At 39.9% G+C, this 17,348-nt stretch overlaps 1 protein-coding gene across 1 annotated transcript; it reads left to right on the forward strand.

Moving 5' to 3' along the window:
• The first annotated feature begins 3,358 nt into the window (after nucleotides 1-3,358).
• On the forward strand, nucleotides 3,359-15,700 carry LOC124279470 (peroxidasin-like). The gene is made up of 9 exons (XM_046715290.1): nucleotides 3,359-3,371; nucleotides 4,107-4,236; nucleotides 5,184-5,383; nucleotides 5,793-5,987; nucleotides 9,396-9,497; nucleotides 9,817-9,915; nucleotides 11,014-11,174; nucleotides 13,263-13,807; nucleotides 15,526-15,700. Exons 1-9 carry the CDS (start codon nucleotides 3,359-3,361, stop codon nucleotides 15,698-15,700), a joined length of 1,620 nt encoding a protein of 539 aa, XP_046571246.1.
• The last annotated feature ends 1,648 nt before the right edge of the window (nucleotides 15,701-17,348 follow it).

Consider the following 17,348-nt stretch of genomic DNA (forward strand, 5'->3'; position numbering starts at 1 on the left):
TAGAAAAACAGCTATAAAGTTTAATTTTTCCCTTAGACGCAATGCATATTTCAAAGTAAATGTCTTCCTGTACCTGTAACTAATCAATAAACCTTAAATATTTTTATAGTTCCTGATAGAAAGCAGTTACTAGAATGTATTTTGTGAAAAAAGCAAAAACTAATTTTCCCAAATTTTTCCCACCCTGACCCCCTTTGGGGGGTCACTGCGGGAAACATCCCCCGCACCCAGCCTGCAAACACCTGGAATTTGAATGTACATATGATAAGCTTTCAAAAAAATATAGTCTTCAAAATTCCCCCAGGGGGGGAGGGTCACCTATATCAGCCCATGGACTATCATGATTATCTTGTCATATTCAATATTTTATTCAGGATTTTTCGTAACAGTGATGTATGTAATTCCTCTGGTGCTGATAAAAATCCAAGATGTCCGCCAAAATTACATTTTCTAAGAAGTGTGTAAATAATTTTACACAAAATCGGTATTATTTTTTCAGTTCAATTCAATTTGGGATTAAAACTATTCAATGTTGCGTGTTACTTTCAGTCCCAAAATTATGTTCCTTTTACATTCAAAGTATTAAGTATTTTTTTTTAAAATAATTAACACAACGTAACATGATGAATACATTGATCCACTGAATTATGTTAAACAATATTTTGTTGTTTTGCAGCTATGATTTTTCTAAGACATATGCTGTTGATATATACACATATGTGTATGTCTGTGTGATGGTCTTTTAAGATTGCTACATGAGCTCTTTTGCAAGTAATATTAGAGTTATCTCCCTTGAACAACCTAAGATGGCTGCTGATAGCAGACGCTACCTTTTTGAGATTATTCATGTGTTGGATATACTTTAACGGTAAGTATAAAAATACAAACCATCAAACATCAGTAATTTGGATATCTGAACACAGAAACAAAATCTAAGCACAATTAAGGTGTTCCACATTTGTCTTCTTTAAACAAACACACATTTTCATACTCACAATTCTTTGGCAGAGTACATGTATTGAGTGTTTAATTTAGCCAAATTGAAGCATTTTGAGAACGCTGTGATATAAATATTTAATAATAGTTTGAAAATTACGCTATGAAATCTTTTTCTCTTATTTGCTATATTCCTGGTCACTCATTTTACTCTTGCATTGAGACCTGAAGTGAAAACATGAATGCAAATGTTTTCTATAATTATAATAAATCTATTTCGTATTTCATAGCACCAAAGTATTGCTATGTCATATAAAGATAAACAAAGTCTGTTTATGTCTATTCACAGGTTAAAGTTTTTAAGATATAGACAGTGAACACTAGTGGCTATGTCAAAACAATTATTTCTGTGCAGTGATCCCATAGATTGGAAGCAATGAATTTTGTGTCCAAATGCTAGTAAAGAACCACTGTATTGTCCTGCTGAATCCAAAAGAAAAGATGTTGGTGCTGGGTACAAATACGTCGCAAAACGCCTATTTCAGTTCTGCAAGATTAATGTACTACCATTTAATGTTAGTATTCAGCACCCCGACTGTGGGATTGAGAATACATCAAGTATTGATCGTGACACAAATCACGTCGAAACAAAGTAAGTAATTTGAGATTTCACAGAGCAAAGAAACGAAAGAATGAGGGAAGTAGTGACACTTATCCTGTGCTGACCAGTGTCTTTTCTGATCAAACGTTTTCACAAGACCACATTGACGTATGTATGTTTTGTGATGACACTGGTAGAACTGCAACACTTCATAAAGCATCTACCTTTAATGTTGATGTTAAAGTAAGAAACTGTGAAACAGAACTTCAAGATACAAAACTCCTTGGAAAACTGTCAGCTAGGGATATGTGAGGACAGTGGTGATCTGCTGAGAGTAGATACCAGGGACATGCTTAGATAGCAGGCAGAGAGCAATATGAGCGTTTTGTAAGGTTCGTTGGACAGGAAAAAAATCAATAGAGGAACCATAAAGAAGGATAAGCTGCTACAATTCTCAAGGCTCCTCAGATGACTCATGTTGCATCAGGTAAGGGCGGTTGTGCTCTGTTTCCCAGGTTGTACATAGTACGTGAGAAGGAAACCATAAATATTTCTTCAAGCACGAGAATCAGCAGTGACCTCTTTCATTGTCAAAGATGGGAGAAATTAGATCTGGAACAAAACAGACCCTCTTGTACAACTTAAAGCTCTACAAGCGGAACCACCAGATGCTACTCCAAACGTTTCTGCAGTGACAATTGATATGATTGTGAAAATGCTTCACCCAAGAACATCAGTAACATTTCAAGAGTATATCCAGGATGCATTTTTTGCTATATATTTGTGGTATCATTAACCCGTAGACAGACGTGCCACCTAACTATGAGACAACCTAAAAGCATTCAACAGAGAACAACGTTGCAAGTCAAAGAGGAAGAGTCAAACCATCATGAATTGTTCCAAGTAACTGGTGAAGCTTCTTGCGAGTTAATAAGAACAAAATTGAGCTTTTTGCATTGCCAGCTGAACAGGTGACTTCAATAGATTTAGAAGGAAAACTATTTTACAGCACCTTGAGAAAAGAGTTGTAACGTCTCCTGAAACAGCCGACAGAAGACTGGAGGAGTGCTCACATGAATAAGCCAACACCCATCTTGAATTGCACCTATCTGCTGCTTTACACAATGGTCACAAAAAAGTGACGATTAGAACTGATGACACAGATGTTAACGTTGTTCACATAACGATAACAAACATCCATCAGACACCAGTTGATGAAGTATTGATATGATTACACGTTGGCAAACACACAATATATATAGCTGCACATGAAATTGGAACTACCGGTTGTCTTCATCGGTTGTGATGTCACGTCATGTGTATAGGGACGAATACTCCTTGGTATACTTGGAATGTAAGCCATCGTGGAGTTTCCTCACCACCAGATTGCGTAATAAATTGGGAATATGTACATCACTGTTCCAGTTAATCCTGATACAAATGCTGAATATGACGAGATAATTATGATATATTGAGCATATATTGCATATATATTCAGAAAAGGTCGGATTTATTCAATATATAAGTGTTCCAAGTAAATTTGGTGCTTGTACCAAAAGTGCACAATTTCTGCCTCAAACGCCCCACTTTATATACTGAGGAGCAAACGAAAGTACGCGGATGGGTTTTGTAAACTGAAAGAATGTTTAATTTGATGTTTTGTCAACCATCATTATCTAAATAAAAAGTTTTAAAAATAATCTGGTTCCATTAAACTTGAGTTGAGTGATTCATTTGCAATCATATGCATCCTTGTTCGATATGTGAATTTGTGCTGAAAAGAGCGAATTTGTCTATATTGAAACACAAGATGTCAGAGACATGTCTCTTGATTGTAAGTTGCCTTTCAGCAGTTGTGTCTTATGCAAATTTGTTTTCTAATTTAAAAATCAAGTTAATTTTTGTTTTTAAAATACAACACGTTGAAGTATTTGTTCTGCACAATATCATACAGAAACTGAAAATATACATATAAAATCAGCTCAGTGGTATGTTTTCGATACGTTTTTTAGATACTGTCCTCAAAGTAACAGTTTCACTTCTTACATGACTTACAAGGCCAATAACTGAATGAGTGTTAACGTTTAAGAAAAATGTTCGGGTTTTTAACCATGTGGTAGCTTTAAGTGTCCTAACTACAAAACAGAATTATTTGGGACATATAAGGTTGATGATCCTCCGTATAAGTTACCGTTTCCAAATGTGTTCATAGAAAGTTAATGCATATCGAATCCACATGAAAGAATGCTTCTTCGCAAATCACTGTTACTCTATTTACGCAATATGTGTTATATGTCTTTCAAATGTACAATTATATTTCATAAGGTGGGTAATTTTTTTAACGTTTATTAAATCACTAAAACAAGAAAAAACAACCGTATAACATGGGTCTTAAGGAAAATGACAATATATTGTCTGTTCGATGACTTTGAATTCTTTTTAAATGTCGATTTTCTCTTAAAAATGTTTTCAGGTATGCTTCTAGCTTGAGGAGTACTGTATCGATCAATCATATTAATATATTTAGTGTTTCACGTCAAATCGATTATATGTATAATTGGTGTTATAGATCAAGCAGCAAATCAGCTTGGCTCTACCACACAACAGCACAGTTCAATTACGTTCACGTTTCTGGATAGCAGTCGTCGAGGAGCTGACCATCGACTCAACGTAATCGTATCAAGGCTTATATTGGAACAGTAAGTATATTTGTCCTGGGCATTTGGGAGATAAACATTGTGTGTTTTCAGATTTATGTGTTACAGGTGTTATTGATAATTAATGCCCGTAAAGGAAGGGGTGGGGGATTAGCATTAAATGTTTTCAGATTCTCGGGTGTTACTGATGTTTGATCAATGTTTGGCCAGATAATACGATTAAGGTACCTATCTGGTCCACTGCTAATTCACAGTGAAAAAGTTTGAAACATATGTATAGCCATTTTTTAACCTTTTTCATGCTTCACCCCACGAACTTGATATATGGTTGGTAATTGGAGTGAAACGGGAAATTTTCCCCGAACCGCAAGAGAAAAATGCAAAAATTGTTATTTCGTACTTGTACTTTGTTTGTTTACGTCTCCAGAGAAAATCACTTCTCTAGAAAACCTTGCTCATATTCAGATTTCAGCAAAAAGCTTCCTCAACTCGTACACATCCTATAGACACATTAAGAAATTCAAATAATTGTCGATAGAACTCCTAACATGCAGTTGTTGAGGACACATTCCCATTTATCAAAATCTGATGGCTGTGGTATTGTGTGCGATATGTGTTCAGCCGCTCATGTGCCACTATATTCTATTGTCTGTGTCGTCCTTCATCGTGCCCTCCTGATCAAATGTCCATTCCCAGTATTAAACTTTACACAACGCCCTTTTAATCTAGTTGACTTGTATCATATGCTCCCGTGTTTATCAAAGGGACATATTGATTTGTCTTTGCATGTGTTTGTGATGGGTGCCACCGATGGTGCAGTAAGGTCTCACCTTTACGGGAACACCTGGTATCAACACCTCTTGTGATTTCTTATGATTATGCATAGCGTTTGTTGCTATAAGTTACGTTTATGCATAGATACAGTTTAAATTACTTTTTGGAGTCCTTTCTTAAAATTATGGAAATGCATCTGTTGTTTGTAATTACAGTGTCAGGACACTAGGAGAAGTACCATCGTCTATCTTGGAGGAAGGATTTGGACCCGAGGTCCTCTGTGATCGTGAATACACGTGCAACGAGAAATCTCCCTACCGGACAGCCGATGGACATTGCAACAACCTCGTATACACCTCGTGGGGAAGGTCGTTTATTCCTATGAGACGCTACCTGCCTCCGGTATATGATGACGGTACGTTAAATGTGTACCATTCATTTCCTATCACTAAAGGGGTGTCATATGGCATGGTGCTTTGCCTGTCAGAGGTTCACTTTAAACTGACAGTTGGTCTTTGAAATGAACATTATTTTACAATAGCTAACGGGATGCCATTTGAACTGGTGCTTAAAGTGTGCGATGGTACACTTTAGACCAACAGCTAGTCTCTGAAAAGAACATACTTTGTAAATTAAAATAAAATATAAAAAAGGTGCCCAGAGACTTTCTTCATTTTCTGAAACCGTGGTAATCCACACTTGTCACATATTCCAGACTTCCATGGGCTACATTGACCACATATTTGTTTCGGGATCTGTATGATAGACTATGTTCACTTCTGTGAAGTTACATGTGAATATGATACTATTTACTTTGAGAATAGCTGTGTCTAGCCCAAGACAGAACAGCACGTCAGGAGTGGAACTGCCCAGTACTCGTACAGTCAGCACCACCGTCCACCCTCCTTCATCAGCAGAAGACCTTCATCCCCTTTTCACAGTCATGCTGATGCAGTGGGGTCAGTTCCTGGACCACGACATCACCAGCACACCCATTCAAGAGCTGACGCATCCTGGATGTAAGTTCAAAGTACATGTTACAGCCTTTCAATTGTAATGCAGGAGAAACAGAGAGAGAATGTTGCTCAATGAACTCAATCTGTTGCAAATAGGATGTGGGAAATGTTTGACATCCGTGTTCCTGCTAACAACCACTGATCTGGCTGACCTAGACTCAGTATTGCCCCGAGAGGGTATGTAAGTCAACATCATTCAAAGAACACTTAGGTCTTCCACAGTTTTTAAATCGTCGTATGTATGTAGATTTAAATATAAGGCTAACCTTGCGTACAACCACTAGAACTGAAGGTATGGAATAAATCAAGCTGGGGGACTGAGGTTTTGTAAGTCCCGACGGTTCCTAGTATGGTGGCCTAACTTTGGTTGCAAACGATCTCTGTCATATTATTACTTCATCAATATTCAAAATTGAATCGAGCTCTGTTCCAGCTGCCGTATGTATAGTCAGGGAAAGATAGGCGGGTCATGAAAGAGTGACAGGGATAAGGGGTGCCGGGATAGATAGATTCGATCAAATGTGTCAAACCCTTGAAGTTGGGTGTGAGGGTGGGAACGGGAGCGGGAGTGGGAATGACATGAAAATATGACAGTTTAGAAGACATGGTTTAAGATGGGTGTTGCGGTATATTACTGATGCAATCCTAAGGCCCACACCCTGACCGTTGAGATACATAGAACTGTGCAATAGAAACAAAATGATGGTTGATAGGCGCTCAAAAGGAGACAAACAACGGATGTACAAAACCAAAGTGTTCGTATTAACGAGGTCTGACTGTATATATATATTTGATGGTGATGACTTTTGTTACAGTGTTATGTGTGCAATGTTTATACAACTGTTGTCAGTGATTTCGATAGCGTTTAAAATTGATCTGTAAGAGCTACACTTTTCACGTGTGTATGTTCTCTAGTTCGGCACTACACAATATTTTGTTTTCCAGCCGAACATGGATCAACGGTGGCTTGTTGTGTAGGCCTTTTCGAAGATGCCAACATAACGCAAGAAGATTTAGATAAAAGGTAAATGGTTTTCATTCTGAAACTTTGAAATAATAAGAAATTTAATTAAAATGTTCAATACGTTTATAAGCTGTCGTGGGAAGGTTTACACAAGGCCCCTGCTCTCTATGTCTTGTCATAAGATACCAATGTGAATGGTTTTACTCAATCGTGATATATCTGGAATATTAAAAGAAACCAATGTGTACGACTGAGAAAATCTTCTTTTGGGTTGTTTAACGTCACACTCAGAAATATCCCAGCAACGAGTGCCCCAGTTTCATCGACGTCGACCTGTTGGAAATATGACAGTTTGTAAGGAAGAACGTGTTGCCATCTAACATGGGACTCGCTGCATGGAGATCATTTCTGACTCGTCCCTCGTAGTCCAGTAACTTAAGAAACGTTTGCATATAGCCTGCATCAATCGATCCTGTACGCTTGTCGTCGACCTGGAACGCCCCGAAGAAGATGAACCTTGAATATTTTGGATTTCCTGTACACATTCTATAGACTGTTGATCGTAGAATGTGAAAGGTTGAACGTACTGTACTGGCCACTTATCTCTGACAACCCGAGTTTTCCGCATTGCCAGTTCACAAACGGAAGATAAATGTATTCAGGTATCTCACACCCGTATGGTAAGCAGAAGATTGAAGGTGTCAAAATCAAGGATGACAACTGAAAGTTTGTGGTGTTTCTGCGTGCAATGCAAAGTATCAAACATGTTTTTTGTGTTATGTTCTACAGACAAAAACATTGTTGCATAATATGTTCGTAAGAGCGTTTATCTTACCTCACACATAAATGTCGTTTTCTGATTGGCTGAGCGCTCTTCTATTATTTTCAATGTACCCCGCTTTCAAGCGAGTAAAATTTATATGTGACCAGATGGTAATATATAACTGTGAGAATTTTGGTACTTCGTGTTAGTCATTCTATATCTCGATTAATTGAGTCACGAATGATGTACGGAAATTACCGATATTTTGCGAATGCAAAGCGAGGGAAGGGAGATAACTCTAAATTTGTTTTTCTGTCGTCTGTCGTTGTCGGTATTGGCTAATTGCCTAACTCTGGTACTCCTTTTTCATGATCCAATGCCCGTGCTTCAAACAGTTCAATATTAACATTGAGGTGTTCGGTTAGATAAATACGTTGTTCACTGGTCAGTCGGGGCCCATGGGTTGATGTACCCTTCGGTCTCAGGCAACATAAACAAACACAGGGGGTGCATCAACCCATGTCCCCCTCGTGGCCAGTGAAAAACTTTTAGTGTCGTCAACTCTAGACCTGTATTGACATTTATACTCGTCGATCATCTGTTTTGTCTTAATTGTATATAAGTTTGTAGTCTCCATTTTAAAACAGACATTAATATCTCACAAATGTATATTGTTCTCTGGGATGGCACTCCTAAAACGACCGCCTCCGTGGTGTAGTGGTTAGAGCGTCCGCCCGGAGAGCGGAAGGTCGCGGGTTCGATCCCCGACCGCGTCATACCAAAAGACGTTTAAATATGGTACTTGTTGGGTACAACAAGGACTGGTCGGCTCGGAGTCAGTATGATGTGTCTGAGTGGGGTATTCATGCTTCACTGCCGCATGGTATCTCAGTGGGCTAGCACTACAAAACCAGCTTAAGTCTGGGCTAGTACAAGCAGCCGCACATACACATACACACGCATGCACGTCGTCATATGAGCGAACTATTCTCAAGCACGACGTTAGACCAAATTTCACCTCACCTCACCTCACTCCTAAAACCTGTATCTGTATCTGATATCAAGTACCTGTTTTCGACAGACCCCAGTGCTTTGCTATTGACATCGAAGCGGGAGACAGGCGATTTGATTATGGTTGCATGAATTTTGTACGGTCGGTGCAAATCGAGAACGCCAACTGTAAATCAGGTATGAAATTCTGCCATAGCTTGTCTGACTGGATTGAAGTGGCATCAAACATTGCATGGCTTTTGGGTTGAGGGTACGGGTATGTACACTGAAGGGTGGGAAAGAATATTTAAGTAGCAGGGCATCAACATGGCATTGTCAACCGGAGTGTAAGAATACCAAGGACACCGATGCCTGAACTGAAGGCTGATACTACCTAATCTTTAGCTTAGCAATAACTGATGTGAAGGGTGAAAATATCCGACTAGCAGTGAACTAGCATACCTGGTGTGTGTGCGTGCTTGCGTGTGTGCGTGTGTGATATTTATCTCTGATTACACTACTGTTTCAAACAAAGGCCATATAACAGATATAATCATACCTACTGCTTGTCCACACCATATAGCAATAGTAGCATCTTTATCTGATCACGACCATGTTGAGACGACTGGATGCTATATAGTTTGTAAAACGGCGTGTACCTGGGGTCCGTCATGTATCATTTACTATGTTCCAGCCCCCGTGGAGCAGCTGAACCAGATTACAGCCTACGTAGACGCTTCACAGGTGTACGGGTCGTCACAGGACGAACAGAACTCACTACGGACATTTGTTGACGGTAGGCAGACCGTATCACATTCATTTTTTCTCCTCCCAAATGTTCAGGCTTTGATTTAAAATTAATTAATTTAAATCAAAATCTTTCATTTGACATATTCATATTTTAAAATATGTTTGGCTCAACCTTGCAAGTGAAACAGAAAGCAGTTTGTGTATAAATCCCAGGAACAATTATGTCTATAAAATATGCAGACATACAAACAAAACATCATGAGAAGATATTTAAACTAGTATAACGACAGAAAACAGATAACAAACCTGTGTCCTTATATGTTTATTTTGAGACTCGACTCATTGAAGAACTTCTCTGCTATCAGGGAAACTTAGAACTGCAGCCAACGACTTTCTGCCACCTGACTTGGAGAATGAAGGAGCTTGCAGGACTCAGACTACACCAGATTATTGCTTCCTCGCTGGTTAGTACAGGAAGGCAGTGGGTGAACTATATCTCTGTCATGGCACGTCAGCTTGAAGCAATGTGCGAAATTTACGCTGGGTCTGTGGTCCCTGGCTAGTAGGACAACTAAATGATAAGTTTGCGGTGGCCCTGGTGGCCAGTGCATTTCTTCCCGAAATCTAGGATATTTTTTTACAGACAGGACCACTAATTATTGACCTCTCACTGGTCCTGTGGTGTAGAGGGAAATTTTGAAAGGTTTCTTTCCTTGAGCTTGACAGATATGCATCTAGGCCGCAGGACTGCAGAATACACGCTGTTGTCCTTACTTCCGCAAACTGAAAAGTCATTGAGCAAGATTTTATGCAAATAACGTTGAGTTGGTTCGAGGTGACTTAGAACGAGATATAGTTGAAACAACAATAACAATGTTATAAACAACACTTAAGTTATTACCATGTCAGTCATACACGAGCGCTGGGGTAGTCTTGTGGATAAAGCGTTCGCTCGTCACGCTGAACACCCGGGTTCGATTCTCAACATGAGTATAATGTGTGAATCCAATTTGTGGTGTTCCCACATTGCTGGAATATTGCTAAAAGCGGCGTAAAACTAAACTCACTCACTCACTTAGTCATACACTGTGACTGGTGATTTGTATTTTGAACAAAGACTAAAGACATCCCGATGTCAAACGTCTCATTTGCTTTCTTGGTTTCGTGAGTGAGCATGATCACGTAACTGTTTCTCAGGCACAGCTCAAATAGTGGGATCATATAATTGTTAAAAATCAAGAAACATGTTAGCCCATGTTCAGATAGGCCCACTTTCTGAAATCAATAAGCCAACTGGCAAACTGGATACATCTCAAAACATAATGAAAATTTCTGGCACTATTAAAGTATGCAAATAGGAGACATGTTGGGCGAGACATGAGCGTTATGTCCATTTAGCAACCGTTAACCTCCAAGGGTGACGGTATACCCTGGTAGTTCCTGGTAGTAGCTCCTGACGCCGGAGACCCAGGCTCGATTCCCCTCCTGAGATAATGTGTTGAAGACCGTGTGTCTAATAAATCAGAGTTAGTCGACATTATAACATTGTTCTATTTTCTTAGGTGACCATCGGGCGAATGAGAATCCTGGACTTCAGAGTATGCACACTATCTTCGTGAGGGAACACAACCGTTTAGCCAGCAGACTAAAGGAACTGAACTGTCACTGGGGAGATGAAAGACTCTTCCAGGAAGCCAGGAAGATAGTTGGAGCATATGCACAGGTACAGTTTTACTGCATTAAAACAATACTGTTCATAAAACACAGTAATGTCTGTCCGAGACAAATTCAGTTGCTCTTAATGAACACATTAACGTATAGATAGAGACCCATGTATACTTTCGAGGAAGGGTAAACCAGACATCTGGCTAAGAGTCTATGGTAGTAGTAGTAATAACAAAAACAAAACTAATGATAATTGGACGAAACACGACATTCGGGGTATTGACACCCTTACATGAAGAATAATGTCAGACAAAAAAGCCCATCACTCTCTTCTTCCCATAAGCACTTATGTTTACAGTTATATTGCGCGGCCGTGGTTTCATTAACGCAGAGGCTACTCTTGAAAGATTAATTCACAGTGGACGTTTGTGTGGTGATCTTCTTTTGAGTGAGTGAATGAGTTTAGTTTTACGCCGCACTCAGCAATATTCCAGCTATATGGCGCCGGTCTGTAAATAATCGAGTCTGGATCAGACAATCCAGTGATCAACAGCATGAGCATCGATCTGCGCAATTGGGAACCGATGACATGTGTCACCCAAGTCAGCGAGCCTGACCACCCGATCCCGTTAGTCGCCTCTTACGACAGGCATGAGTTACTGAAGGCTCATTCTAACCCGGACCTTCACGGGTCGACCTTCTTTTGAAGGCTCATGAAGAAAAGAAGGTATTGCACGGTTTTCTTCAAAGAGCCCAGGATGTTGGACATAAACTCAATGCAAATATTGATTTTGCGGATTGTTTTGAACTGCTGGACGGAACACTGATGCGTGTCAACCGAGCATATTGCCATATCTTATAGACAGATTGGGGCATATTGAGTGACAGAGTGAGTTTAGTTTTACGCCGCATTTATCAATATTCCAGAAATATGGCGCCGGTCTGTAAATAATCGAGTCTGGACCAGACAATCCAGTGATCAATGGCATGAGCATCGATCTACGCAATTGAGATACGATAACATGTGTCAACCAAGTCAGCGAGTCTGATCACCGGATCCCGTTAGTCGCCTCTTACGACAAGCATGAGTTACTGAAGGCTCATTCTAACCCGGACCTTCACGGGTCGACCTTCTTTTGAAGGCTCATGAAGAAAAGAAGGTATTGCACGGTTTTCTTCAAAGAGCCCAGGATGTTGGACATAATCTCAATGCAAATATTGATTTTGCGGATTGTTTTGAACTGCTGGACGGAACACTGATGCGTGTCAACCGAGCATATTGCCATATCTTATAGACACATGTGGCATATTGAGTGACAGAGTGAGTTTAGTTTTACGCCACATTTATCAATATTCCAGAAATATGGCGCCGGTCTGTAAATAATCGAGTCTGGACCAGACAATCCAGTGATCAATGGCATGAGCATCGATCTACGCAATTGAGATACGATAACATGTGTCAACCAAGTCAGCGAGTCTGATCACCCGATCCCGTTAGTCGCCTCCTACGACAAGCATGGGTTACTGAGAATCAAGTCTAACCCGGATCTTCACGAGTGAACAATGAGAGAGTACGATGCGGATGGGAGCTAACCACTTTTGGATGCCCTCGGGTTGCTGTAACTTACCTGAGACAGATCAATCAGGCAAGCCCAAGAACACGCAGACTCAGGGTAACAAGGGAATCGATTCCTGACAGTGATGTCTTCAGCGAAGAACGCGTTAGGGCATATGGCTACTGGTGAGATACTGGCCACGCAACTCAAGAGATTAAGGTATATGGAGCCAACAAAGGACAGTTTTTGACAGCGTCAGAGAATGAGATATGTCCATACAGCTGGATTATTGCTGGATTAGTGCCGCGTAAAGGTAAACTAACTCGCGGGATACACCCAATTGGGTAACGTCAAAGGCCTATCTCAATTCAGGTTTTCATTGCACACAAATCTAACACGCCGATGAATAATATGAATACTGTTTAAAACGTCAAGAAAGGAATCACACTTTCCGCGTCTTTATATATACAAACCGCGTGCTATCATCGCTATATCCATACATAAATGATAATCTTATACGATTTATGTGTGATTGGCTTGACATGTTTACATATTAATAATGAAATCTATATATAAACTTTCTCTTAAAGAAAATCACGTATGGCGACTTCTTGCCTGTCATCAGCGGAGATCAGATGGACCCGCACAACTTGAGTCTCGTGCCAGTAGGATACTCCAACGTCTACGATAACACAACCGACGCAAGCATCAGGAACGTCTTTGCAACAGCAGCCTTCAGGATGGGACACTCAATGGTCGGGTCATTCCTTGCAAGTTACAGTCCAGACTATGACAACCTCGGGCAAACACCTCTGAGTGAAGCGTTCGACAATACCCATCTTATTATCAGCGAGGACAATCGAACCATTGGTGGCTTTATAAGAGGTTTGGTTACAGAATGTGTACAGTCTGTAGACTGCAAGATATCGCAAGAGTTGACCGACAACCTTTTCCCTGATGGGAACAGGAGTTTGGACGTTGCAGCTCTTAATATCCAGAGAGGAAGAGATCATGGCTTACCCCCTTACACAGTTTGGAGGACGTTCTGTGGAATGCCAGTTGCTGGTAATTTTGACGATCTGATAAATACGACCCATTCTAACGCCACAGTGAACAAGTTGAGGATGGCCTACGAGTAAGAAACGTTTTCTTAGTTCTTTAGTATAGAGAATCGGACTAACGGTTTTCAACACCGCAGACATCGACTTTCAAGCAATATTAAAGCAACCTTTAAATGACACTGAAGTTGTAGGAAAATACGTAGAAATCAAATTTTCAACACAACCGAAAATAATTACTTAATATGGAATACGGAGGGACCAAGTATTTACTTGAGAGAACCGTAAGTATGTTAAACTAATCAATACAGTCAACAGCTGCAAGCCACGTATTCTCGGTCTCAACCGAGCAGCCAAGTCACAGGTCTCGAATGCGATACAACTCCCATACCTTAGCATAGACCTACGGTTCTCTTATCGCTAAGGTTGTTTCGTACAACAGCATCCTGGTCGAAGTTAGCCGACCATGTTGGTTAAGCTTGGTTGACATTAGATTAGGGGCACGGGTAGTGCAGTCGTTTTACAGAGTTGCGACCCTTTGACGCCCCAGAAACCAATGATTGTTGGTTCGAGTAACGGTTTGCCCCAGTTATGTTTCTAGATTTGTCAGCGTCATACCCGTGCTCATTGGTGTCACCAACATGGTAAACGTCTGAGATCTGTATTAGTTCCTACCACGCTAAGCTGACAGGAATACTTAGAATACTGGAAACCCAACTTACCCACTCATTCACTCAGAGTCGACTATTTACAGAGCATAATATAATACGGGGATATTTTACCTAACATTCTTTTTGACTTGAAAGATGCTCTGGTTGTCGAAGTTCATCCGATGACTTCATTTAGAAGATAGGGCTAATCTGTTTTCAATTTTGCGGTCCTTTATCGTTGATTAAGACCGCTAAATTAAATTTAGAAACCGAACAGTTAGCGGTCTTAAATCAACGATAAAGGACTGCAAAATTGAAAACAGAGTAGCTTTATCTTCATTCTAGCACGACTGCTAAAAACCAAACTGTTTGGCGCGCAAGAACACAAGGCGTGAAGGGGCCTTTTTTGCTGGAAATCGCTTGGAATCGTCCCGTTGAGGGACAGGTTGTGTAATGAGCAAAGTAAGACATTTTCAACAACCAGTATGCTTGTATTTGTAACAAGTAGCATACATAAATAAAAGAAAATACAGTTTATACTGTGAGCATGTACAGTTATTTGATTTTTCTCAAGCGAATTATTGATCTCCCCTACTGTATGACAATCGACTCGCCCCAATTCAAGCCGTTAACTCACTAAGTTTAGTCGCCGCTAACTTTATTCACGGAAATAATTGTTGATAACCACCCTACTATTCCCAATTTGGAAAAGACCTGACATGCCACGTTTTATGTGGGATACATGGACAGTTGAAGTGGAAGGACTGGGCATTCCTCCCGAGACGGGCAGCGGTCAGGTTAGGACGTGTGGGCCGACGTGTGTTGTCGACGTCATGCCCGCTGGATCTAGAATACTGCCGCTTTTGCGCTGCTGACGAATTTTCCAGCTTCTTCTTCAAACCATTCGCTTTTTACTTCAAATCGCCGACGTCCGACATGTTTGTTTACAAACAAAAGGGTCAACGAGTTCATTGTATTCATACACGGTGAATCGGTCACTTTAATTAGCGGTCTTAAACTGCCATTTCAGTACGGTTTTGATGAGCTCTCAGCCAATCAGAATGGAGTATCATACAATGTCGTGCTAGAATATATATTCTCATAACATACCACTAGATCAAATCATCATGACGTATATTTTTCAGCGACGTTCACGACATCGACCTATTCTCTGGGGCTATAAGTGAAGAGCATGTATCGGGAGGGCTTGTAGGACCAACGTTCGCATGCCTTCTGGGGCAACAGTTCCAGGCTCTCAAGGAAGGAGACAGATACTGGTTTGAGGAAGATAATGACTACGTTAGATTCTCTCCCGGTTAGGTTCTACCACATTTATCAGTTATTTTCCGGAATATATAAAATCTGTCGGGCAAGGGAGATTATGCTTCCATGTTCCATACAGGATTATGGGGTGTGTTTACAACATACATTTGAAGTGACCGTTTTCAGACTAGAAACCTAATAGTGATCTGTATACCATTTGAAAATGTTTGCATTTTGATTCAATTCATTTTCAAGTAAGTAGATTCAGTCGCATACAGACATACGCATTGACACACACACACACACACACACACACACACACACTCTCTCTCTCTCTCTCTCTCTATATATATATATATATATATATTTATAAGATGACAAAACTTTATGGATGATCAACTTCTTTATTTTCACAATGGCGACGTTTTCAAGCATATGGAATATTCAAAGCTGCGCAAATTCAAAACTACAGGAAACGAATTAATCAAGACACCGTTACAACGTAACATGCAGGATCTGTTACAGGAAGGCAATCTATTTTACAGATCAGTTGGCAGAAATCCGCAAGGCAAGTTTGTCTCGAATATTCTGTGACAACACCGACACTGTCACCATACAGGTTAACGCTTTCATCAAGGGCGTAAAGTAAGTTATCCTGAGGTCATTAACAATTTGTTTTTCTCAGTTTATAAATATGAACTCAAGATAGATTTGAGAGGGAGCTTTCCTTTAGTCGGTTGTTTGAGATACGTGCATATGTGTCTACGGAATATAACTTATCTTGTATTATATTCGATGTGCTGTTGAGAACTTCGAATATAATACGTAACTTCGATTCCTTTTTCTTGAAATTTCGAAGTTTTATCTCGTTACACCAAGTTAGGATGTAAACTTAAGTTTAGTCTGAGATTTTATGTGCTTTTGAGAGTTACATCCCTTTCTTAAAAGCATATGTTTGAGAACATGGCGGACATGTAAGATACCATGAACTGCTGGAATGTTTTTATTTTGAGTTTGCATTACATTGCACTGAAACTGAAGAAACGATTGTGTTTATCAAAAGCCATAGTCATCATGTCAATGGGTTATAGGCCCAGAGAACGCGTTGCTTTTGTTGGAAATGAATCAAAATATGAACTTTGGGAGGTTAAATTTCATGGGTATTTGAGATTAAGAAAGTTGTTGGATGTGATTGAACCTGGGGATAATGCAAATCCACCAGATGATGGGAAGAATGCGAATGTGTTTGCAGAGCTTGTGCAATGTTTAGACGATAAACGTTTGTGTCTAATCATAAGAGATGCTAAAAATGATGGTAGAAAAGCATTCAAAAACTTTATGTGGGGCAAGGGGGGCCCAGGATAATATCACTGTATACAAAACTGACTATATTGAAAACGGGACCAGAAAAAAGTGTTACTGATTATGTAATAAGGGCTGAGTAAGCAGCAAATTCATTGAAGAGGGCTGATGAAGTAATCATTGATAGTTGACATTGTTCGGAAAGGGTCACCAGCAAATAACAAGACATTCTCAACCGTTGTAACTCAAAGAGAAACAGCTATGACATTCCTTAATTTTAAGACTTCTTTGCGAAATTATGAAGAAACTGTAAAGGTTCGGATAGCACATGGCGATGACAGTGTTCTGAAAATAAGGTGTTTTACATGTGGAAAAGTGGGTCACAAACCATACCAGTGCAAAA

This window comes from Haliotis rubra, unplaced genomic scaffold (assembly GCF_003918875.1).
Source record: "Haliotis rubra isolate DU_JTF1 unplaced genomic scaffold, ASM391887v1 Scf250, whole genome shotgun sequence".
NCBI classification, from domain to species: domain Eukaryota; kingdom Metazoa; phylum Mollusca; class Gastropoda; order Lepetellida; family Haliotidae; genus Haliotis; species Haliotis rubra.